The following is a 23,839-nucleotide window of genomic DNA, read 5'->3' on the forward strand; positions in this document are numbered from 1 at the left end:
TGAAAGCAGTGGTTCTGGAAGTGGAGGGTGTAACTGTGTGCAGGGAACGGGAATGGGGGATAAATAGGCTGCAGGCTTGGCCCAGGAGCTGAGTGACAAGGCTGTGGCTGGATCCCAGTGCTGAGGGACAGCATGCAGAGTTCCTGGCAGCAGGGAGCTTTGCTCTGGCCCATTCCTGCTGCAGTGGAAGGGTTTGGCCAGGCAGCTGCATTCCCAACCTCTGACAGAGCTGCTTTCTTGCAGTTAAACTCCCTTTCCTGATACACTTCTCAAGATATGCTTTGCAAAAACATACATCCTAGAAAGTGGTTTTCAAAACAACGAGCTGGATGTGGAGCTTGTCTTGAAGAGCCGAGGGAAGCCTGTCTAAGAAAATAACAACAATAATAATAAATAATGATTTAAAAAAATGGGGCAGAGTGGAATGACTTGCATAAGTGACAGAGCCTGAACTTTACTCTTCACAAATGTGATGGATCAAATTTAAGCTGAAAGCAAGTAGGGTGAAGTAATGGCAAGCTTGTAGTACCTTTGCAGGCATTAATTGGAGATTGATTTTTATTTGTACTGCTTTTTTTGGGTAGGAACTTCCAGGTACAAGGCATTGTACCTTACCTCTTCCTTACCTTTCAGAGCTTCACATCAAATGTGAAACGAGAAGCTGAATAGTAGCAGTCTGGAGCACACTGCAAGGAGAGAGCTGATTTAACTTTGGGGCAGGGAAGTTGTCTTGTGGGCTTTGTTTTTTGTTCTCTTTGGAGAATTTCGTGAGCTGTAGCTGCACTGCTGTTTGGGCAAAGCCAATAAAGGGAAGTTCCAGCCATATATGATCTCTTGGCTTACAGTCTGTTGTGTGTTGGTGCCCACGTTGCTACCCAAAGCCACAGGCATTTCTGCAAGTTGATACTGTGCTGGTGCAAATGATTCATTGGCTTTGCCTGTCTGTCAGCTTTTTAAAGGCAAGAATGTCAGCACAAGGTGCATCCAAGTGAAACGGAGTTGGCCACGAGAAATAGAGTAGCAACTGTTGCTATTTGCAGTCCAGACAGTGATCTTTTCTCCACACTGTAATTTTGGACAACAGCCCTGCTCAGGGACACAGCATCTGGTAGAGGAGTGATTTGATTTTAATGGGGGTTCTGTAACCATGTTTTCAGAGGCTTGGGTGAAGGAAGATGATAAGTTCGTGTTTGGAATGGTAAGAGATGTGGGTGAGGGAATTCTTGTTTGTCACTGAAGGAAAGGGACAAGCCCCTGTTTCTCAAAGAAGAGCCTAACTGACATGAATATGTGAGGAATAAGCATCTTCTGTTGAGGAAGAGTGGTATCAGGATGTAAATCCTCCCCAGGAAGGCTGCTGACACCTTTGCATGGCTTCTTTCTTTGTGGACTTCGTTTGCACTTATCATAATTGGTGTCTCATCCCCAAAGGCAGATTGCTGCATTAGGTGCAGGTGGGTGTGTGTAAATCTAAGGTGATTTATCTAATTTTGGTACCCTCAGGACTGGGCCTTTTTACAGTCCTTACACAGATGATGTTGAAAACAGCTGCTGGAAATAACAGATTTAAGTATTTCCAGCACTGTAGTACCCAAAAGAAGGAAGCAGTAGAGATTCACTTCTCCAACAAGGGCTGTGCTTATAAATTATTGGAATACAGAGACTACAGACATTAAAATGACAGCTGGATCCATCGTTACTCCTCTCCAAGCAAAGGTTATAGGAAGGTGTTTTGTAGCTGGGAAGGAAAAACCACCAAAACACCAAACCCACCAAACTAAAGGTGCCTGGCAAAGCTTTCATTAATTGTGGGGAATACACAGAATTTTGTTTAGCAACAACATATGCCTTCTGGGAGGTTTTTTTTCTTGACTTACTTGAAATAAGGCCTGCAGAAATCAGTGTGAGGAAGCTGTGAGTCTTTTACTTCAGCCTTCTTCCTCCTGTGCAGTGAGGCAACTGAATACTCAGAATCACAGGCTGTGGGTCAGCAAGCTCATTAATTGTGCTCCTAAATGTCAAGTTAACTGAGAGTTTGAATTTTATTTCCTGTAGGTATTATCAACCCAAAGAACCCTAAGGAAGCACCAAAGTCCTTCAGCTTTGACTACTCTTATTGGTCCCACACATCGGTGAGTGTTTTTCCAAGAAAACCTGGTTTTGCTGTTGTTTGGTGTGATTTAATTGCATTCCCTCTGATCAAGGCACCCCTTGTCAGATGTTTCTGCACTCTCTCACCCACATTCAGGTTAAAAGCTTGTGACTGTGTGTTGTGTTGCCCTCTCTGGGGAGAGCAGAAAGCTACAACAAGCTGTAAATATTTGAAAGATTGTGTGAGCCACAGTTAATTCAGTTGTCCTCTTAGACAAGTGACAGTTGCTCGAGTTCTTGCAGCTCGAGGAGGGATGTTGTCTGTGTTCCCTTGGCATATCTGAAGAGGCAGTGTGGTGATCCATGTTTTCAGTAGCTGCAAAAGCAATAAATTCTCATCTGGCTCCTCTGCCCCACCCTCCTGTGAATCGGTGCTCAGCTCTCACTGACTTCCAGTAATTGTTCCCCAGCAGAACTCTGTTGTTCTGCCACCTACTCCTCCCCTGCACTGTTTTCTAAAAGATATATAAAGAAGGGATAATACATTTCTCTGGGATTAATTTTAGTAACTCGTGTGGTGAAATAAGACTTAATATTTCTGAGCAAATCTGTGGCCAGCAAGAATGTTTTCAATACAAAAACCCCTCACCTCCCTTACTGCTCCCTTAGAGCAGCCCTGTGAGTTGATTACAGGAACACTATGAACATAATGCCTGACAATAAGCAGATAAACAGCATCAAGGAACAGAGGAGGTCTGATAAAATCTTGATCCCAACATTAGAATGTTAACACAGCTAAATTTGTCCTGATTTCGGGAGCAGGTAATGTTCAAATCCAACATTTCAGGAAGCAAGAGAATGCCAGATTTAGAGTAAGATATCCCCACAAACAATGCAGTGACATGGTCATTGTCATTCTTCTCCAGCTTGTGCTGCCTTGGGAAAAAGCTGTGTGTAAAAATGGGCTAATTTGCCTCTTGCTGAGGGATTGACCCACAAGATACAAGTTGAAAAAAAACCCAGTTGCTTTTGAAATCTTACTGAAATGGTAGCTGAGTCTGTGTTTATGCTGTTTCCATGTCTTTCCAGCCTGAAGATCCCTGCTTTGCATCCCAGAGCCGTGTGTACAATGACATCGGGAAGGAGATGCTCCTGCACGCCTTCGAGGGCTACAACGTCTGCATCTTTGCCTACGGGCAGACTGGGGCTGGGAAATCCTACACCATGATGGGCAAGCAGGAGGAGAGCCAAGCAGGCATCATCCCCCAGGTAGAACAGAGCCCAGGAAGGGGATTTGGTTTTTTAGAATCCCAGAATGACAGTATGGTTTGGGTTGGAAGGCACCTTAAAGATCATCTCATTTCAACCTCTGCCACAGGCAGGGACCCCTTCCACTAGCCCAGGTTGCTCCAAGCCCCATCCAACCTGGCCCTGGACACTTCCAGGGATGGGGCAGCCACAGCTTCTCTGGGCAACCTGTACCTCACCCTCATAATGAAGTCCTTCCTAAAACCTAATCCAAATTTCTCCTACATCATCTTCAGACACACACTTGCTGATATGCCATTTTTGTATTGCAGTAACAGTTAGCAGAGAACTGCAGCTTACTTCTATTTATAGCACAGAATGATAATATTGGTGAAACCCAGAGCAGTTGTTGAGATACCAGATAAAATAACGTTGATAGTGATGTAGAACTGAAATTAATTATCCTCCCAGTGAGACTGCATGGGATTGATGCATTAGGTTCTTTTTCTTCCCCTGCCCTCATTCTAAAGCCATTTCAGTGACATGTCATAGTAGTTACTTGTTACTCCTCAGAAAGGACTGATTTCTGACTTGGGTTTAATTTCTCCCCAGCTGTGTGAGGAGCTGTTTGAGAAAATCAATGACAACAGCAATGAAGAAATGTCATATTCTGTAGAGGTGAGTGTGATAAGTGATGAAGGGATGTCTGTGTGCTGGACATCAAACTGAGCGTGGGTGCTGGGTTATTGATGTTGCATTAGGATGCTGATTTTTGATGGATTTCATTTTAAAAATTTTATTTTTTTAAGCTTTATGTCTTTTCTCTGTTTCATGTTTGAGGCAAACGTAAATAAAACCTTTGTGTGACTCTTTTTTTACCCCAACAGAAATCTAGTTCACCTTTCCCTGTGTAGTTACTCTGAAAGAAATGATGGGCTGAAGAACCTAAATGTTTATTGTCAAAAGACTATAGCCATAATTTTTAGAATCAAAAGTGGCTTCTGCATACAGAGAAATTAATTTTTTTTCCTTCTTAAGTCTGCTTTGAAGGTTCATAAGAGACTCCTTGGAATCAGACTTGCCCTCTGTCCTGTTTATTGCTTTAGGAAGCAGATTTGCTGCTGTGTCATTAAAGCTGTTGGGATGACTGGGAACTCCAGTGCACAGTTTTTCATTGCACACCAATGTTTTCTGAAATGGCTGAGGGATTTATACATGGATGCAAGGCCAGCAGCTTATGTTGGAGATCTGATGCATGAGGCTTGTGACTCTTCTTCCCTCTGCCCGTGTCTGAGCTGTTAAATGAAGAGACACCCACCTACAGCTCTGCTGTGGTGGACTGGGGGAATTTCTACCACTGGCACACTGAAATGCTGCAGAGGAAGCCTTAAGAAACACTAAATTATCCATGCAAATTCCTGTTTTCAGGTGAGTTACATGGAGATTTACTGTGAGAGAGTCAGGGACTTGCTGAACCCGAAGAACAAGGGCAATCTGCGGGTGCGAGAACATCCTCTCCTTGGGCCCTACGTGGAGGATCTGTCCAAGCTGGCAGTGACATCCTACACAGACATTGCAGACCTCATGGATGCTGGGAACAAAGCCAGGTGAGTGAGGGGAGGGTGGTTTATGTTTTTATCACTGTGATGCGTTGGCACTTTAAAAAAACCCTCTCATGTAAATGAGGAGTATTATTGAAATCAATGCTATTAAAAGGCTGGTATTGATTTGTGTGGTGAAATAGTGCTGCAAATCACTGTGTAGACATTTAAAGGTTGTAATGAGACTTGAGATGAAGTGTCTAAATAGTTATACCAGCATTTAGTTCTTCCTTTGCTGAGCACTGTATCACTATCCTGGTATAAATAAACATGTGAGCTCAGTCCCCTCTTTCCTTCATTCAAGTGACCAGGACTAAAGTTGGCATTCCAGCTTTAGTTTCTGCTTCTTTAGTAGTTGTTTCCATGTCAGCTGTTGGCTCCATTTAACAATGTGTGGGAAAGACTCACAGAAATGCTGCTCACATTTCCTTGGGTGTTTGCATGTGAGGTGGATTATCCAGTAAAGATTGAGAAAGCTCTGTTTAAACTCTGATTAAGATGGGAGTAGTTCAGGAGTGAAAAATCAAAGAGTTTATTAGTGGGATTAGGTGTGGCTTGGTTTTGCTTACAGGGCAGAACATCACCTGTCCAGCCTCTTGCTGCCATTGCTCTGCAGCTGCATCCAGCCCTGCAGGAGTTGTGCTTTTCTAAACATGCCCATATCTGTTCTTATTTCAGGACTGTGGCAGCCACCAACATGAACGAAACCAGCAGCCGCTCCCACGCTGTGTTTACAATTGTCTTCACTCAGAAGAAACACGACACAGAGACTGATCTTTCCACAGAGAAGGTGTGTTACAGATCAGTGTTTTTTGTCTGTTCTTCACTTAATCTTCCCTGCAGTGACTTATTCTTGTTGGCAGGATGATGAGAAAATGAGAATTGTTTTTTTTTTTCCTGGTGGTTTAAGGGTGAACTTGCTGTGTGCCTTGACAGAGCCCATTTATTTCCTATGGGATTTTGATTGTAATTCTAAAAACAACTAAATGGGGCCCATGTGCAGGAGGAGAATATATAGATTAGGGAAAAATGTGGCCTTAAGGACGAGATTCTGTGGGGAGTGATACATGAAATAAAATAAGTTACTTTTCCCCAGTCTTGTTCCCAGAACTTTCAATGGTTTTGCTTGTCAGTACAAAATATTTGCCTCGTTAGTTCTTTCATTTGGGCACAGGAATTGGGATGAGTGAGACTTAGGCACTTTCTGGAATTAGCATGTTAAAAGGAAGCACACTGTTTAGCATGGAACAGATTTTTGTCTTTTATTACTCTGAAATAAAGGTGTTCCACATGCAAAAGGAGCTGAAATACAGGTGGTGTTCATATTTCTGAGCTGACTGCTGTGGACAGACCTGAAAAAAATCATTTATTGAAGAAACCCTTCTAGATGATAAGACTCTGTAAAATTAATTATCAGAGTTAATTGTCATTAACTGACCAGCCTCACTGAAGCCACAAACTGCTGGTGCTTTATTGGTGGTGCCACCAGAGCCAGGATAAAGTGTGGTTTCTCTTCCTTTGAGATGCTTGTGTTGTCTGCAGCAGTAATGCTTAATTCCCTTTGACTTCTGCTCTGTTCATGTGAGACCTCATTCTCCCTTTTGGGTATAGTGATACTTAAACCAGGCCATAATCCCAGACACTTCTTATCCCTAAGAGAACAGCATCAGGCTAATTGCTTGTGAAAGCTGTTTGGCTGCAGCTTTAAGGACACTGTGGTGGTTTTTTGTCAGTAGAGTTGTTCCAATGCCGTAGAACTCTTTGAAGTTTTGGTTTTGCTCTGAGTCTCACGTTGCTGTGCTTTCCCTCTCCAGGTCAGCAAGATCAGCCTGGTGGATCTGGCTGGGAGTGAGAGAGCTGACTCCACTGGTGCCAAAGGAACCCGGCTAAAGGTACTGCAGGGATGGGCAGAGAGTGGGAAGGGGGTACACAACCATCATGTCCAGCCTTTGCTTTACAGATGAAAAGGAAAAGAAAGGATTGCTCTTATAAGTCTGGAAAAAACAGTTTCAGCAAAACTGAAGACTACAGAGATTGATGGCTGAACAGTTTTAGTTACTGTATAATATTGTCCTCTGTTTTTTCAGGAAGGAGCAAATATAAACAAGTCCCTCACAACTCTGGGCAAAGTTATTTCAGCGCTGGCTGAAGTGGTAAGTGCAGCATTTACTTACCTGCAACAACCTTTGCACAGCTGGTAAATCTGAGACAGCCAAATCCAGGGAGTACAGCAGAGCCATTCACTGGGCTTGGCCTCACATTCCCAGCCCAATTAGCTGTGTGGATTTTGATAGATGAAAGTGCTGATACTCTTCTGTGGAGGTCATGCAGGCTGGCAGAACCTTGATTTGTGGGCAGATTGAAGCATTGTTTGTTTAACTGGGAAGAAGCCTTGCAAAAGAAACCTGTGTCTGTGTAGAAGACCTGTTCATGTAGCAAGTTTCTAGTTCTGCAGAGCAGTAATTTTATTTTTGTTTGAAAGAATAATTTTAGAAAACTAACTGCAGCTTTGCTGTTAAAAATTATAGAAATACCAGTGTAGTGTTTGATTATCACTGGCTTTTTTTGTAATGGCAAGACTTAATAATGTGTTATGTGAGCATATATTGATCCAAGCAAAGGGTTGTAGGTTTAGAAAAGTACTGTGTCTTTTACTTTGATACTCAACTATTATTAAAAAAACAAAAAACCCAAAACAAATAAATTATTGTTGCTCCTTTTAAAAGAGAGTTTTCAACAGCTGGACAGGCTGAATATGCTTAAGTGCTTTTTAAATTTCTCTTTTTTTAATTGAAACAATTCTTATTCATTTGGGTAGTCAAGAAGAGAAAGTATTGTTCAAGCTAACATGGAAATTACATATAAAGCTCTGTTAAGAAGCTCATCCTGTATCTTCTTCCTCTTTCTTTAATGCTTTCAACTTAGGATAACTGCACCAGCAAGGTAGGATGGTCTGAGTAGTAGCAGATGTTGGTTTTTTTGCCTGAATGTAAGGTTTGCTACTTCAATTTTCTTGGAATGGTGTCAGAACACAGAATTTAAATGTCAGGAAGATATTTTTCACACGCAGCAAAACCTCTCTGAAGGTGGAACATCAGGGGAATTCTCTGAGCTGCTTCCCATGATCTGCTGAGGTGTCTGAATATGGTGCAGGTTATCTAACACCAAACTGAGTCATCACTTGTACAACCCAGGGTGGGCCCCCCATGGTTGGGTGGCATTTGTGTATATTCTCATGGTCCTTTCAATACCCATACTGTGAATTTTATGTCCTAAATTTTCTGTTCAGTGTCTGTTTTTCATACTGTGTTATTCCTTTGTAGAGTAAAAAAAAGAAGAAGACAGACTTTATACCCTACAGGGATTCTGTACTAACGTGGCTTCTCCGGGAAAATCTAGGTATGGCTGAGCTGTCTTCTGGAAAGAAAGTCTCACTGAATTTCCTGACTGCTTTTAAGTCACTTTAAAATTGTATCAAGTGCTATGTTAAATATTTTTAGTACTCAAATCTGAGTTGTCACAGTCCCACCTTGTGTTAATGTTACAAATCTTTCCTATGATTTCTGTGTGTTTCTTGGCAATGGAGACTATAATTCTATATTTGAATTCTATAATTTCTTGAAAATACTGATATTTAGTAGGTAATTAGGGCCTGGGTGGTGCACTGTTATTTCATCTGAAATCTTGCCTGTTCACTCTAGGTGGTAACTCCAGAACTGCAATGGTTGCTGCTCTCAGTCCAGCAGACATAAACTATGATGAAACTCTGAGCACTTTAAGGTACTTTCTTTGTCTCTGAGAGGGATGTGGGTAACTGCTCTAATGGCCATATTTTGTCCTTCAAACCTTTGGGTTATTATACTTTGAGAATATCTGTGGGGAAGGAGACTATGCTGGCAAGAACTCAGTTACCCTAAAGAGGAACCCCAGTCTATAGGGAGCTGGGGATTTATTGCCTATCCTTAACTTGAAAAATCAAACTCATCTTCTCGTGTTGGTGTGTAAGAACATAGCAACAGTGTTGTCCTTAAACTTGAGCATATTGGTCAAAGCACTGAATAAAGGACAAAAAAGTTGTCTGTCATACATATTGTTAATCCATCTTGAACAAAACTTGTCTTTTTTGCTGCCGTACCCTGCGCTAACCATGAATTCAAACGCATGGCTGACTATAATCCAGCCATATAATCTCCTCTGCCATCAGCTGCAAGCTGAGGGTGCTCTGTTGTGTGTTGCTGCACTGCTGGGGGGCCCAGCAGCAGCTCCCTGGTGGCTGGGAGGGTTCATGGCTGTGCTGCGGTTGCAGATACGCCGACCGCGCCAAGCAGATCAAGTGCAACGCCGTCATCAACGAGGACCCCAACGCCAAGCTGGTGAGGGAGCTGAAGGAGGAGGTGACGAGGCTGAAGGATCTCCTGCGTGCTCAAGGGCTGGGAGATATTATCGACAGTAAGTGGATTAAACACACCCTCACCATCTTGAGCTCGGCCTCTGCGGCAGAGGAGGGAGAGCTGGGCCTGGCAGAGAAAGGGATTTAAAGCACGAGATTTAAATATAGGTGCTGATATGTAAGATGTGACATTTTAGAAATGGCAGCCTCTTGTGTCTTTAAACAACCAAGATTGTCTGTGGAGTTGCCACCTTCAAACTCTCAAGTTAAAACAAGGAGTTTGAGTTTCCTATTACTGTGGAAATGCTTTTGTGTAATAGAACTTACCCGTTCAGGAGCTGCCCTGGTGAGTTATGGAGGGCTTTTTGTCTGGCTGCCAGTGAAAGGAGTTGAGATAGAGAAACTCAGTTTCATACTGAGAATAAAAAGCATCTTTTCTTCCCCCTTAAAGGGTTAGTGTTATGGGTTGATACCTGGCTTCAATGCCATCCTCTCTCGGAAAAGGAAACAATGGCTCATGTCAGACAATGTCCTGAGTGACAAATCATTTGTTATCTTGAAATAGCTGCTAAACAGCTGCTTGTGAATAACTAATGAATCCATTTGGGAGGTTCTGAGTTAGGTTGGCAGAGCAGTGTTGTACTGATCTGCTTTGCCAGCAACCTCTTAAAGCACCAGAGCACACTTGTGCCCAATTTCCTTGTCCTCATTCCAAACAAAGCTAATGAACTGAAACTGTAGCTGCTGCATTCTGCTATAGTATGAGCAGTGAATTCATCCCTAGTGAAGGAAATGCCCATAAAAACACACAGTGTGCTCCAGTGGATTTTAAGATTCTTTGACTTAAAAAAACCCAATCAAACAAACTGTTGCACCAGTTTCTGATCAGAGCTTTTTATCTGTGAAACAGAAGCCCTTACTTAGTCACAGGCTGTTTAAAGATGTGTAACATGTATTTACCTCTTTGTTTACTTGTTTTCAAGAGGATGGGGCCAGAAGACAATGAAATACAAATGTTTTCATGCTCAGTACAGTCTGTGGGTTTTGGTTCCAAATCCAAACTGAAGAAACCGTTACTGAAAAACTGTGTTTTGTTTCTTTAAATCTCAAGTAGAATTCTCTTCCCTTCCTGTGTCTCTAGTGAACCTTCAATTTTGATCCTTCTTGTATTTTCCCTCCTGCTTCCTTTCAGTTGATCCAATGGGAGATGAATACTCTGGAAGTGGAGGCAAATGTGTGTATTGTGTGGTTCTCTCTTTAACCTGCTTTCTCTGGGTCAGCTTTTAACAGAGCTTTGCATGCCAGCATTTCTCACAGGGAAATCCCAGACAGAACACTCACTGGAATGCAGTGCAGTTCCATGAAAACCAGCCTCACCAGCACTTCTTAGATTGAGTCCACAGGCAAAAAACAGTGCAAAGTTTAAAATGCAACATATATCTGTTGCTTTCTTTGTGTCAGAATATAGAAGGAGAGTGGTAGTTCTTCAGTGTGTTTTCATGACAGTGAGCAGTTTAGATTTGAAGTAGAAAATCTTCTTCTCGAATCTTTACCCAGTTACTGAGTTGAGCAGTTCCTGCTGGCATTTTAAGGGCTCTTTTCCAACTAGAAATATTTGTTTGAAATGTGTCAGGTGATGAGCTCAAGATAAAATGTCCAGTTCCTCCTGGACACTGAGATTTATTTATTTTGTATAGTCCTTTAAAAAAAAAGAAAGAGGTTGAGCATCCTGTACTGATGAAGGTCTTGAGGTTGAATTCAACTTGAGGTTGAATACTTGCAGGTGATTAATTTGATAGGATTAAAACCAGTCAGCAAGGAAGATTTTATTTCTGTTGGTGTTTGCTTCCATGAAAGGGGAATAGATGGAGTCCACTGCAAGAGAAATGTATTCCCTGGCAATTTGGGGTCAGTAGACTCTTTAAACTCTTTCAGTCAGTCTCCTTCGCCCTCACTCGGTATCAGCTGAGAGAGATCTGTCTGATATTTCCTAAAATTAAAGCTACTGGTGGTGTAAAGACTCATCCTGGCCTGTCTGACATTCTGGTGCTGCTTCCAGTGTGTGCCATGTGCTGGGGTGGGAGCGGAGTCCCCGGAGCAGCGTGTGCATGGGGTGTGTGCATGGGGTGTGTGCATGGGGTGTGTGCAGGGCTCAGGTTCTGCAGCAGTGTGTGCATGGTGTGTGTGCAGGGCTCAGGCAGCAGTGTGTGCATGGGGTGTGTGCAGGGCTCAGGTTCTGCAGCAGTGTGTGCATGGGGTGTGTGCAGGGCTCTGGGGCAGTGTGTGCATGGGGTGTGTGCAGGGCTCAGGCAGCAGTGTGTGCATGGTGTGTGTGCAGGGCTCTGGTTCTGCAGCAGTGTGTGCATGGTGTGCAGGGCTCTGGTTCTGCAGCAGTGTGTGCATGGTGTGCAGGGCTCTGGTTCTGCAGCAATGTGTGCATGGTGTGCAGGGCTCTGGTTCTGCAGCAATGTGTGCATGGTGTGCAGGGCTCAGGTTCTGGGGCAATGTGTGCATGGTGTGTGTGCAGGGCTCAGGCTCTGGGGCAATGTGTGCATGGTGTGCAGAGCTCAGGCTCTGGGGCAGTGTGTGCATGGGGTGCAGGGCTCAGATTTTGGGGCAGTGTGTGCATGGTGTGCAGGGCTCAGATTTTGGGGCAGTGTGTGCATGGTGTGCAGGGCTCAGGACTCAGCGACTGCAAGTGCCCCTTCTTCTCTCTGCAGGAGTGCATGGCCTTCTGAGACTTCATCCCTGCTCTGTCATGCCTGCTTTCCTCATCCCAGCAGCATTCCCTTCCCTTAACCTGCTTTTCTTCTGCTGAACTCCCACCCCTGCCTCCTGTATTTGCAGATGGTGGTTTTCAAACTGACTCGATGCAATCCCCAGTCCCACGAGGCTGAAAGAGCAGGCTGAGTGTGCAGTGAGGAGGGCAGAAGGCTGCCAATGGCAGGGTTGGCCAGGGGAGGAGGACAGGAGATGGAGGAGGACAGGGAAATTTAGGCATCTCATTTTTATAAGTGTGATGCCCTTGTTTATAACTTTCAAGGCCTGATTTGACCTGTTCCTTTCCTGAAGTTACTTATTTCAAAGGATTTGTCTTTGAAATAGAATTTAAAACTATTAAATTTTGGAACAGAGCTATTCTGTTGTCTGATATTTTCATGGTAGAGGATTTTTCTTTAGATGTGTGATTATTCTGAGCATATTGTTAACAGACATATGGAAGACAAATTAAAATAAATTTCCACTGGATATTTGTCTTTAAATCATTCAGGCAGCTATTCCTTGTTCTCTGTTTATCAAGGTGTCATCTTTCAAACCTCCAGGTTTTCAGGCTACAAAAGCTGCCTTATTAAAATTTAGTTGTTTGGGGTTTTTTTTAAGGCCTTTCTTATTTAAACTGACAACCAAAAAGCTTTAAAGCACCTTCTGAAGTATGAGAGCATTATCAGATATTTCACTCAGATATGTTAAATTTCCCTTTTTCAGATAAGGGAGGTTAAGAAGGAACACAATAATGTTGAGAACTTGTGTTCCCTTTTCCCTGTCATGGGCTGGCAGGTGATTCCCATCCTCCCCAGGGAGAATTGAAGGAGGGGCAGTTCTTTGTCCTGTGGTCTGGGTGCTTCCCACAGAACCACTGCTGAGATAAAGATTTACTTACTCAGCATTTTAGATTGAAGGAATCTGGAAGAGAATGTTTTGCTGAGTTTAAGGGGTTGGTGTCTCTTCTGAGTTCAGCCCACAGTGTCACTTATCTGCTGAGGATCTGAACCTGGTCCTGCTCTGAGCTCTGTGCTGCTCAGCTCAGTGCTCAGGGAGGAGTAGGATGGTTTCTTTTTGCCAAGTGTGTAGTTGTTTTTTTCAAGCTTTTTGGATCAGAAGGGTTTATGATGCAGTCCTTCCTAGTAAACTCAGGGTCTGAGCTGAGTTATTGTGTTACTAGTATTAAAAGATTTGTTTCAGAACTGCCATCTAAAACCTACAAAACTTGTCTTGTTGCTGCTTAAATGCTTTCCTCTTACACTGGTCTTTCCTTCCTTTCCTTTTTCCTCTTTCCTCTTCCTCCCCCTTCCTGTTTTCCTCTTCCCCCTCTTCCTGCCTTCCCTCTGTCTGTGTGTCTCTCTCCCAGATCTGAAAGATTTTCAGAACAATAAACATAGATACTTGCTAGCCACCGAGAATCAACGTCCTGGCAATTTTTCCACAGCCTCCATGGGGTCCCTCACTGCATCTCCATCCTCCTGCTCTCTCAGTAGTCAGGTGGGCTTAACATCTGTGTCCAGTATACAGGAAAGAATCATGTCCACACCTGGAGGAGAGGAGGCCATTGAGCGTTTGAAGGTAGGTTTGGAGGAGGGTAAATGACACTGAGCCTGGGAGAACTTCCATGATAAATAGATCCTGTCTCTGCAGGATGTTGTCTGAAACCCACTTAAAAAGGGCACTTAGTGGTGGGCTAGAAACTGGGTCCATGCACCACCTTTGCTTTTAGAATTATTTAGGTTTAATTGTAGCCTGGAGCTACGATTAATTATAAATTAAATTCTTGGGTTTTATTTATGGGCCCTCTGCTGCGGTGGTAATTATGGAAAATTTGATCCTAAGTGTAGACTCCACGAGGCCTGGTCAGCACTAGTGTGGGCCAAGTCTGACTTGCAAATGCACTCAGCTTTCAGAAAAGCAAATTACCCCAAAGTTGAAAAAAAAGGAGGAAGAATAATCCTGCCAGTGTTGTCTTGGCCCAGCCCCCACGGATTAAAATGTGAAGCACAGAAGGGCAGTGCTTCCCCCAGACAATGGCAGCCTTGTCCCAGCCCTGCCCGCAGCTGAACCTCACACAAGGGCAGCACAGGGAAGGATTTCTGGATTTTTATGACAGCCCCCCTCAATCTCCAGGGGTGGATGAGTGGGGAGAGCTGGCTGTGTTTAATCTCTGCTTCATTCTCCTGTTTGTCCATGAGACACTGCCCCAGGAATGGAGCACACACTGCATAGCCCTTTCCTATTGGAAACCTGCTGTTGCCATGGAAATAACAGTGTGGTCTCTGCTGTTCCTTGGCATCCAGTTACTGAATAATGTCTGTAAATCAGATGTAAAAAAAAAAAAATTTGTTTCCCCCTGTCATGTTCAAAATAAAGCCTGACTGTGGTTAGATATGAAGTCATCTTTTTTTCTCAGCTTGCCTTCAGGTCTGTTTACCCTTTTAAAAATTAAGGGGAAAAAATTAAAGTTTTAAAGTGCTAAGAGTGCTTTTTATATATGAAATGATTTTGAGGCCCAAACTGAGCACAGACTTCAGTTGCTTTGTGTATTGTGTGAAGAACTTTGGGAAGAATTGTAAAACAGCTTCTGGTGTTTTCACACAGGAATCTGAGAAGATCATTGCAGAGCTCAATGAGACATGGGAAGAGAAACTGAGGAAAACTGAGGCCATTAGGATGGAAAGGTCAGGAACTGGAAGTGCTGTGATGTGGATGGTCTGTGGAAAAGGGAAGAGTGTGGAAAATGGAGATTTCACTGTGTTCCCAAACAAAGGAGCAGCAGAATGGTGCTTGGGGATAGCAGTGCTGACCTTTGTGTTCCATGTGTAACAGCAGGGGCACAGCTGAGAGAGAGCTCTGCTCTTCCCTGGGTTCCTTCCAGTTAAAGTTGCTGTTCCACAGCCTGTCAACTCTGGGACTAAAGTTTCCAAACTCGCCCTGTTGTGCTCTGAGCTGGTGACAGCCCTGGCTAGGCTGGTTCAAAGTCTAATGCATTTATTACAGGCTTTCATTAGACCTTATTTGTCTAAGAAACCTAAAATATGGTCAATATCTTGCTTTTCTCTCCCAGGGAGGCCTTGCTGGCAGAAATGGGAGTTGCCATTCGGGAAGATGGAGGAACCCTGGGAGTCTTCTCACCTAAAAAGGTAGAGAAAATTGATATCTATTGCATCGTGTCTCCAAAAGGCTGATCAGCCTGAGAGGAGAGGGGGATGAGGCTCGAACTTCTGTGTGTCTTCCTTCAGAGGATTCTGTGCTCAAGGAGAAGTTTTGCAGCTCCTTGCATGTCTTGATTTGGTAGCAAACCAGAAATGCTGCCTCTGAAGTTTGTTGCCACTTCCTGCAGTAGCTCTGTGTGACCTTCATGTGCTCTGTCTGTTCTGCTGTGAGACACCCAGGGAAGTTTGAAGTCTTGTTTAGGTGCTCTTCCTTGAATTTGTTTGTTAATCCTTCTTCCCCTTGGGAAAAGGGATTGTGAGCTAGTGAACCACTGAACAGAGGGGTGCAGGGGAATATTCCATTCAGTGCTCATCAGGAGTTCTGTTTTCTGAAATTTGAAAGAAGCACAACTGTGCAGGAAAAGGGCATAAATCAGTGCTATTGCTATAAAATGATGAAGTTAGCAAAGAAACCGACTCTGCAGGTAAAGCAGAATTATTGAAGAAGTACAAGGCAAAGAACTTTCCTCAAAAATCTTTGCACAAGGAGCAGGGGGTAATATTTTAGCCTGAAACGTGCTGGTTTGCAATAAAGTGAGTAATAAACTTGATCTAAAGCTAAACAGGGACCTGTTTAGTGGCCTTGTACAGAAATGTAGAACAGCAGAATTGGTTAAAATGTGTAATCCTTCACATTGAGTAGTGTTAGACTGTGATGTTTGAAGTAGATAGAACTCCAGGAATCTGCTCCAGGAGTGCCTGAGGTTTGGAAAGGTGCTGATTCACTGAGTGTTCTTTACATTTCTTTCTCTTATGTTATGGATCCTCATCTCCTTTTAGATTTTCCCTCAGAGGCCATCAGCTCTTTTTGATGATTCTTTTGGTGCATTTTCAGCTGATCAGGTTTGTGTATAAATGCCACCTGGATTAAGTAGTTGCTTTGGTAATAGTTAGTGTTTATTTTTACCCACATAGGATTTATTAGGAGAAGTAAAACTCCCAACCTAGTCCTATCTGCTTCTGTTCCTTGCTATCCTTGCAGTTCCATTAGTTCTCCTTCTAGTACCTGTGGCTGCTGTTGTGAAAATTTAGAAGATGTAGATAGAAAATTTGAAGGTGTTTTTTTTTTATAAAGACTTTACACTTCAGAGGTAGCAATATGTATCTAATCCTGTGCAGTGAGTGCACAGTTGGGTCTGTCAGAATCATCTCTCAAGTTGTTGAGCTTTATTTCTTACAAAGCTCCCTGTTGCCTGTGACAGACCCATTTTTGCAGTAAATGCCCTCAGATACTAAAATATGTATGTACAAGGTACAGCTTTGTTTGCAAAGTGTTCAAGGGGTACAAGTCCTAGTGGTGGAACAGCAGCTGGCTACAGCTGGGATTTGGTTTCTCTCCATTTTTCTCTTGATTTAAGAGCTTTACACAGCTCCAGGTGCTGGTTTGAATGCAGTGAGCAGTGATGCCAGCATGGGACATCTTCAGCTGCAGTTTTAGGTCACCCCTGTATTTTTAGGAGTGAAAAAGCTGTCTTGCTTTTCCCTCCTTCCTATCTTTATAGTTAAATCTTCCGTTGGGTGATTGACAATTAAATTTCTTCATTAAAAACCAAGTTTCATTGTGAACATCCAGCTTTTGAACCTCAATAAACTGAGTGCTCTTAACATGTCTCTCAAGTGAACTTTTTTGCAGCTAGAGTAGGTTGATGGCAGCAGTGTTCCCAAGGAATTTTAGCCAAATTTACTTCCTTTTGCTAAACTTATTCTGTTTGAGGGTAACAAAGGGACAAGTGGCTGATTAGCAGTTTCATTTCTCTTTTATCATCTTTCTTCTTTAATTATGTTTAACCATTTTTGCCTTTTCTCTTGTGCTTGTCCTTACTGCCACCTCACTGGGTAGATTTTCACACCAAGACCTTGTGACTTGTTTGCTGATTCCAATGGGGTTTTTTCACCAAAGAAGGTTGGTTTGGCGACCGTAGTGGATTTAAATTTAGAAGAAGTTTAGTTGAAGAGCTTTTTAGCTGTTTGTATCAGAGAGTGTTGGTAGTTTTAGATTTTATTTTGCTGTTAACAGGCTTTGCTAAATGAACACCTGACTTGTGTTGCCCCGGAAAAGCCAAAGTTGATTCCACATCCGTTTCAAAATTTTACTGAAGAACCTTTTCTGCTCTTGGACTTCTCTTATCAAAGTTCACAGAGACTTTACAAGGATTTTTTTTTCTCCAGTTGAGGCCTTTGTTCCTTCTATGCATTGATATTTCAGATAACTCAGCAATCTGAGCTGTGTTTCTGCTGGGACATTGTGATGCTTTTCAGTGCTGCGAGAAGTTACGTTGGAAAAAATACATTATGGAATAACCTCCAACATGGCAACACTGCTGGATCATTACACATCCTCCACAGCTGCAGGAAGGAGCCTGAAAGCAGCATCTCAGCTCTCAATTAACTCTTTCTCTCTGTTCTTTCAGACTCCTCATCTTGTGAACCTTAATGAAGACCCGCTCATGTCTGAGTGTCTGCTCTACTACATCAAAGACGGCATCACGAGGTGAGGGTTGCTGCTCACACACTCTCAGGTTGCTGCTCACACACTCTCAGGTTGCTGCTCACACACTCTCAGGTTGCTGCTCACACACTCTCAGGTTGCTTCTTTGCTTCCTTAAATCCCTGTGCTGGAGACTCCATGAGTTTAAATAACGACTGTGCCCTGAGCTGTTCAACTTGCAGGTGCAAATGAAGCATGAGATTGCTGTAGGTGGAAAAAAAGGGCCAGAAATGCATTTCCTTTGAGGTTGATTTGGTGTTTGAAAGGTAATGTGTGCAGTCACTCAGCTGTAAGAGGTTGTTATTACACCTGGGCAGTAAAAGACAGGCTGACATCCCCTCTGTCTGAGGTGTAGGAAAACAAAAGTAATAAATGCCTGAGAGATTTTGATGGGTGCAGGATTGAAAACCATAGCAACTGGAATATGGATGAGTGTTCACTTTATTATTTAAATAAACTGTTATCCATGCTTGTGCACAATTAATGTATTCTGCATTCACATGCATGAGATAAAATTTAATTGCCACATTTGGAATTTTAAGTGGATTTTATTCCAAAATTTGTTGTCAAGACAGCTGGAAGGAGAGAGGTGATTTTTATTATCTTTGGAGCACCAAGCTGTGTTTGGTTGCTTAGTTTGTACATTTCTGGAGAACAACTGGAGGAGAGTACACAGACAGGGGCTGGTCCTACTCTAATATGCATTGGGCCTGCTGAAAGGAACATCAAATTATAGAGAATTCAGCACAGAAAGATGAATAGAATAGCTTAGGGCTTAAAAAATAAATTTTGAGCCTAGCTAGCTGACATCAGAAGTGTGTAAAGTAATAAGTAGAGCAAGTTCATGAACATTAGGATTGGAAATGAAGTTGTCTGTATCTGGAATTACTCAAGTGCTTGAGTTTGGAATGGGCATAAATCTTCATGCTCCAGGGATGCAGCCAAGCTCTTGCTGTCTGAAGCATCAAATTATTTAGCAAGGTCTCCTGAGCCACTTCTGCTCCTTTGTTGAAGTGCAGATGGTGATTATTGGGAGGGATGATCCCTGTCTGCCAGCTGAAAACACACCGCTGCAAGTTCCTGTCACTTATTTGTTCTTCCTTCTGCATCCTTTCCTAAAGGGAAAAGGAGATGCACAAGAGGGAAATAATTGCATGAAATCCAGAGGTGTTTAACATTTCAGTTCTCTCTTTAAGTTACATGTTTTAAGAGAGAGAAAACTTCTCTTTTCCTTTGTGAAGCTGTTATCCCCCACTCTGTGGTACAGCTGCAGTGCAGAATTAAATGCTGCTTCAAACCTTTAAACTTGAAGGATAGTCTTAATAGTTTAGACTTTTTCCTGGATATTTCTGGGCCGTGTTGTCCTACACAGAGCTGTAGAAAGTGTCTGATTTGCTCTTGAAATATCTTCTGTTGGACCCAGGGTCGGCCAAGCTGATGCTGAGCGAAGGCAGGACATTGTCCTGAGCGGGGCCCATATCAAGGAGGAGCACTGCATCTTCAGGAGTGAGAGGAACAACAATGGGGAAGGTAAAAACCTGCTTCTACTGGCAGAGCATTGCTGAATCTTTCACTCCTCACTTGCTGCTCGGCCTGGGAATACTGGGATTTGGAAGTTTCTCTGACCTCAAGAAAACGATCAACTGTTTTCTTCAGTCTTAGGGGGAGAAAATAAAATTTGTTTAGGTGATAATAGCTTCAAATTGCAGGCTGCAGCCAGTGTAACAGTTACATTCTGACCTTGGTTAACTGCAAACATGAAAAAAGAAATAATTTCCAGCTGCAATATGTGGAGATGTCAGTAGTATTGATTTCCTCCTGGGGTTTATTTTTAACCAGCACGACAAACAGGAGTGATTCACTTTTTTGGTGTTAGTGTGAAGATAGGCAGAAAATGAGAGGCCTTGGGGGCTTGCACACTTTTGTTTCTCTGAAGTCTCACTGGTCAGTGTTGTTTTCTTTGCAGTTATTGTTACTTTGGAGCCTTGTGAACGATCAGAAACCTACGTGAATGGCAAGAGGGTGGTGCAGCCCGTGCAGCTGCGCTCAGGTGAGAAATGTTACACTGGGTTTTCCTGTAGCTTCTCCACATGTGACATCTCCATCATGTGTAGACAATGCTGGGTGCTGTTAAGGGCCAGGGTCACCTTTCTGGAGTGGAGCTTTTAAACAGAAGTTGATACTGTTCTTCTCTCAGCTGCAGTTTGTTTTCCTGCATCCTTTGCTGTACCAGCTCTGAGTGTATTTAAATATAATAAATATTTAAATATTCTCAGCCACGCAGCATCCTGCCTGTCCTGCTGCTTACCCTGATATTATTCAAATATTCTTGCCCAAGCCTATTGCCCTTGGCAGTCTCAGTGAGACAGAGCAGACAGACTGCCAGTTGCTGATGGAAAATTCCCAGTTTCCTGGCAAAGCTGGGATCTGACCCTCTGCTGGAGTACAACAGCTTCTCTTTGCTCTCATTAGATTTCCACTCAGCCCCCTACATTCCTTTAGAAATGCATGAGGGGGAAGAATTAGAGAGGAAGGAATGACCCCCCTAAATTGTGGGGGTTAGCATGTCTCTCTCAAGCTCTGGTGCTTTCTGTATTTCTCTGCCCTCCCCCATTTTTCTGCTGGTAAAAAACCCCCTAAAATCAAGCAAACAAAACCCACCTCTGAGTTCTTTGTACCAAGCTGTGAGTATTTTCATGGAACCAAGTGCAGTGACTTCAGTACCAGATTGGACAGTAAAGGAGGGACAGTTTTTGCTGTTCTGTGTTTGCATGTGGTTCATATTGAATAACATGACTGGACAATTTATTTTCTCTTTAAAGAAGTACATTTTTTCCCTTCTGCATCTAGAAAATTGAGTTACTAGAAAAATATAGACATGGTGTCTGACAACTTTAAGATCCTCTGGTTTAGTCATGTATTGATAAGGACAATTTTGGGTACTTCGGAGGTGTATTTAACTAGGATGCCTGGTTAAAATTTGAACTCCATTAATGTGCTCTCTGGAAGAGCAGAGACATTTTAATGTCTTCCAACATGCACATGGGGACATCTGATAACTGTAGGATTTAGCCAGAAGGCTTAACAAGATTAGATTTCTTCAGCTCTTTTGACATTGGTATAAAAGCAGCTGAAAAATCCTTCCCCTAAATCCCACTGAGTAGGACTCCAATAAAATCAATACATATAAACCACATTTTAAAGCAAAGTAAGCACCATCCATGTGTTCCAGTGTTTGAAGTCAGGCTTTTCAAGCTGAAAGTTCTGCTCTAAGTGGCTTTTGCCTGTGTGGGAGGGGAGGAATGGGATTCAGTGATGTGTTTGATTTACTGCAACGGTTGGTCCCTCTCCCAGGTTTGTCCTTTAATTCTTTATAAACTCTGCTGGGATATTAGATTATTAGATTGGACCCCTGAGGGTGATGATGTCCTCTGGGAGCAGTTTTCTGATCAGCAGTGACTGTTCTGTACAAACCACTTTCCTTTTTTTTCTTGTCCCCTGCTTAACTTGTATGTACACAGAAATCTTACAGGGCAATCCTTCCTTAGGCTGTCACCCCGGGGGATAAACAGGATGGATCCTTCAGTGATGCTTTTCAGGGCTTTTGGAATCCTTTAACTCCTGAAAGAGTTAAACTTCTCTTCCTGTTTCCAGGAAATCGGATCATCATGGGTAAAAATCATGTCTTCAGATTCAACCACCCAGAGCAAGCACGGGCAGAAAGAGAGAAAACACCCTCAGCTGAGACTCCCTCGGAGCCAGTTGACTGGACATTTGCTCAGAGGGAGCTCCTGGAGAAGCAGGGCATTGACATGAAGCAGGAGATGGAGAAAAGGTAACAAAATAACTCAGAATTTCTACCTGAAACAAAGAGGAGTCAGCAGCAGGTTGCCAGGTTCTGCCACACAGTACCTCTGCTACCCATTGTGGGAGCTCAGAAAGCTCCCTCCTCATTTTACTGTAGGGTTTCAGTGCCCCAACTCCTTTAAAAATCATGGGTAAGCACCTGCCACAAACCCTCCAGACCTTTTGGTGAAGGGCTGAAGCTCACAGGGAGTTGCAGCTCCTTTCAAGGGCAGTAATTTTTCCTCTTATGACTGAAATTCGGGGACTGTGGGTGTAGAATAACAACCCCATCATGAAAATAATGACCTCTGACTACTTGTGTCCTTTTGTTCATCTTCAGATTACAAGAAATGGAGATTTTATATAAGAAAGAGAAGGAGGAGGCTGATCTCTTGTTGGAGCAGCAAAGACTGGTATGTGTCCTTACTTCTGATTAACTATACCTTTGGCAAACAGTAATTCCTGTCCTTGCTTACCTGAAAGTTTAGGAAACCTGCTTGGGTTGTCTGCACAATGCAGTTCTCCCTTTGCTTTCAAATTCTTTGTGTCTCCAGTGAATTTTCAGCAGTGTGAGTGAGCTCCTTCATGTTAATTCAGAGATTGTGATTGACAATGAAGAGGCTTTAATCAATTCCTGTTGGGATAGTTTGAATTTCTTGCAAGTTAAGCTGAAAGAAGGGCATTTTTGTGCTCCTGTGTTTTTTGAAGTTCCTTTTCAGTAGTCTATAAACAGCTACTCTTTGGGGTGTTTGCCTTTATTTTTGTCTTGGACCACCAGAACATACTAATTTTGTGCTGCCAAAGAGATTCCTAGAACATTGATACACCAGGTGTATTTTTGGAATGATGTCTGGAAATGTTGCTGCATTGTGCATGTTTTAACCCCTCTCCCTCCCCTGCATGGAGTTCCTTGTGAGGGTCTTAGTGGTCCTGGTGGGGTTATGCCTAGGGAACAGTGTGCAAAGGGAATGTTAACTCCTTCAGAACACTGGGAATTCCACCATTCCACATATTTCTTAACTAGGAAGTCTGATAAATGAAGTCTGATATAGGAGGGCTTCAGTCTCCTCACAACAAATCTCCCTGAAGTGCATTACAAATAGCAATTGCTGCAGTCTTCAAGAACCCTGTGAATTTTAAAATTAAGGCCAAGCCCAGGAATGAAATCTAGATTTCCTTTAGAAACCTGAGTCTCCAGATCCTGCTTTAGCTGGTTGTCTTCAGCCTGAACACAGATGGAGTTGTGCCTGAATTCTGCTAAAAATTTCAAACTCGTGATTCATTTGTTTGTAGTAGGAAATTGAGACCACTGAAAACTGTGGGTTTAATGCATGCTGGGCTTTAAGCTGTAAAGCTCTTCCCCTTCTCACAAAACCAGAATGGAGCAAAGTACTGTGGCTTCCACAGGAAGAAGCGACATAATTTTAAATTATTTTTAAAATTTATATTACACACTTAAAGACTTCTGCATCTCTAGTTATTTCATCACAAAGGAATAATTTCTTGGATGGTGGGGAGTGGCTGCAGACTTTGAACCAAAGCAACCCTTAATTCAGAAAGGAAGTTAAGATGTGACTAATGTAATGTTCCATCTCTGGAATGTTAGAGCTAAAATTTGGGTAGCTGAAAGCAGTACAGCAAAAATCAGTTCAGTGTGGAAATAAAACCAGGCTGAGTATCGAGTAACTTCTGGCAATGTGTCAAACGAGATGCAAGTAATGGAATTCCCTCCCTTGAATTTTAGCTGACAGGCACAAGCAAAGCTGTTGTATGAATTAAAGATGTGGACTTGGCTGTCTGGGAAGCTGCTTCCAATCAGGCTGCGTTCATAAAGGGCTGTGGAGGGAATTTGTTTCTCCAAATACGTCACATGAAGGGAAGGCTCTTTAGAGAGTGGGTTGGTTAATACTGCAATAAAAGTGCTTTTTCATCAAGCTTGTTTTGTTCTGGCTGGTTTCAGTCAGTGGGCAAAGGTGGAATCCCACCCTACATCAGCAGCAGTTCCTGAAGGACACCTTTCCTAGTTGTGAGGGATCATGTCAGAGGAGATCCTTGGTCACTGAGCAATCCTGCTTATCACAGTGCTCAGGAAGAGTTTTTCAGGTGACAGCAGAACTTCCTGACACAGTTTGTTGTTTCTGTGTCGCTGTGCAGAGCCTGGGATGGGCAGGATTAGTGCATCCCTCCAGCAGGT

The 23,839-nt window shown here is 42.9% G+C and overlaps 1 protein-coding gene across 10 annotated transcripts in view; it reads left to right on the plus strand.

Annotated features, from left to right (window-relative positions):
- KIF1B (kinesin family member 1B) overlaps positions 1-23,839 on the plus strand; it is an 82,104-nt gene that overhangs the window by 17,325 nt on the left and 40,940 nt on the right. For 3 of the 10 annotated variants that reach the window (XM_064678536.1, XM_064678540.1, XM_064678539.1), the window contains exons 3-20: positions 2,056-2,132; positions 3,181-3,360; positions 3,952-4,017; positions 4,768-4,946; positions 5,619-5,730; positions 6,755-6,832; positions 7,028-7,093; positions 8,264-8,339; positions 8,642-8,720; positions 9,247-9,389; positions 13,538-13,671; positions 14,698-14,777; positions 15,164-15,239; positions 17,723-17,802; positions 19,223-19,329; positions 19,766-19,849; positions 21,454-21,634; positions 21,986-22,058. In XM_064678536.1, the coding sequence (XP_064534606.1) occupies positions 2,056-2,132; positions 3,181-3,360; positions 3,952-4,017; positions 4,768-4,946; positions 5,619-5,730; positions 6,755-6,832; positions 7,028-7,093; positions 8,264-8,339; positions 8,642-8,720; positions 9,247-9,389; positions 13,538-13,671; positions 14,698-14,777; positions 15,164-15,239; positions 17,723-17,802; positions 19,223-19,329; positions 19,766-19,849; positions 21,454-21,634; positions 21,986-22,058 (1,871 nt within the window). Of the gene's footprint in view, positions 1-2,055; positions 2,133-3,180; positions 3,361-3,951; positions 4,018-4,767; positions 4,947-5,618; positions 5,731-6,754; positions 6,833-7,027; positions 7,094-7,865; positions 7,884-8,263; positions 8,340-8,641; positions 8,721-9,246; positions 9,390-10,522; positions 10,565-13,459; positions 13,672-14,697; positions 14,778-15,163; positions 15,240-17,722; positions 17,803-19,222; positions 19,330-19,765; positions 19,850-21,453; positions 21,635-21,985; positions 22,059-23,839 lie in introns of all 10 variants that reach the window. The other 7 variants (XM_064678530.1, XM_064678537.1, XM_064678535.1 and 4 more) reach the window with 5 other exon arrangements.

Source organism: Pseudopipra pipra, chromosome 22, assembly GCF_036250125.1.
Source record: "Pseudopipra pipra isolate bDixPip1 chromosome 22, bDixPip1.hap1, whole genome shotgun sequence".
Lineage (NCBI taxonomy): Eukaryota > Metazoa > Chordata > Aves > Passeriformes > Pipridae > Pseudopipra > Pseudopipra pipra.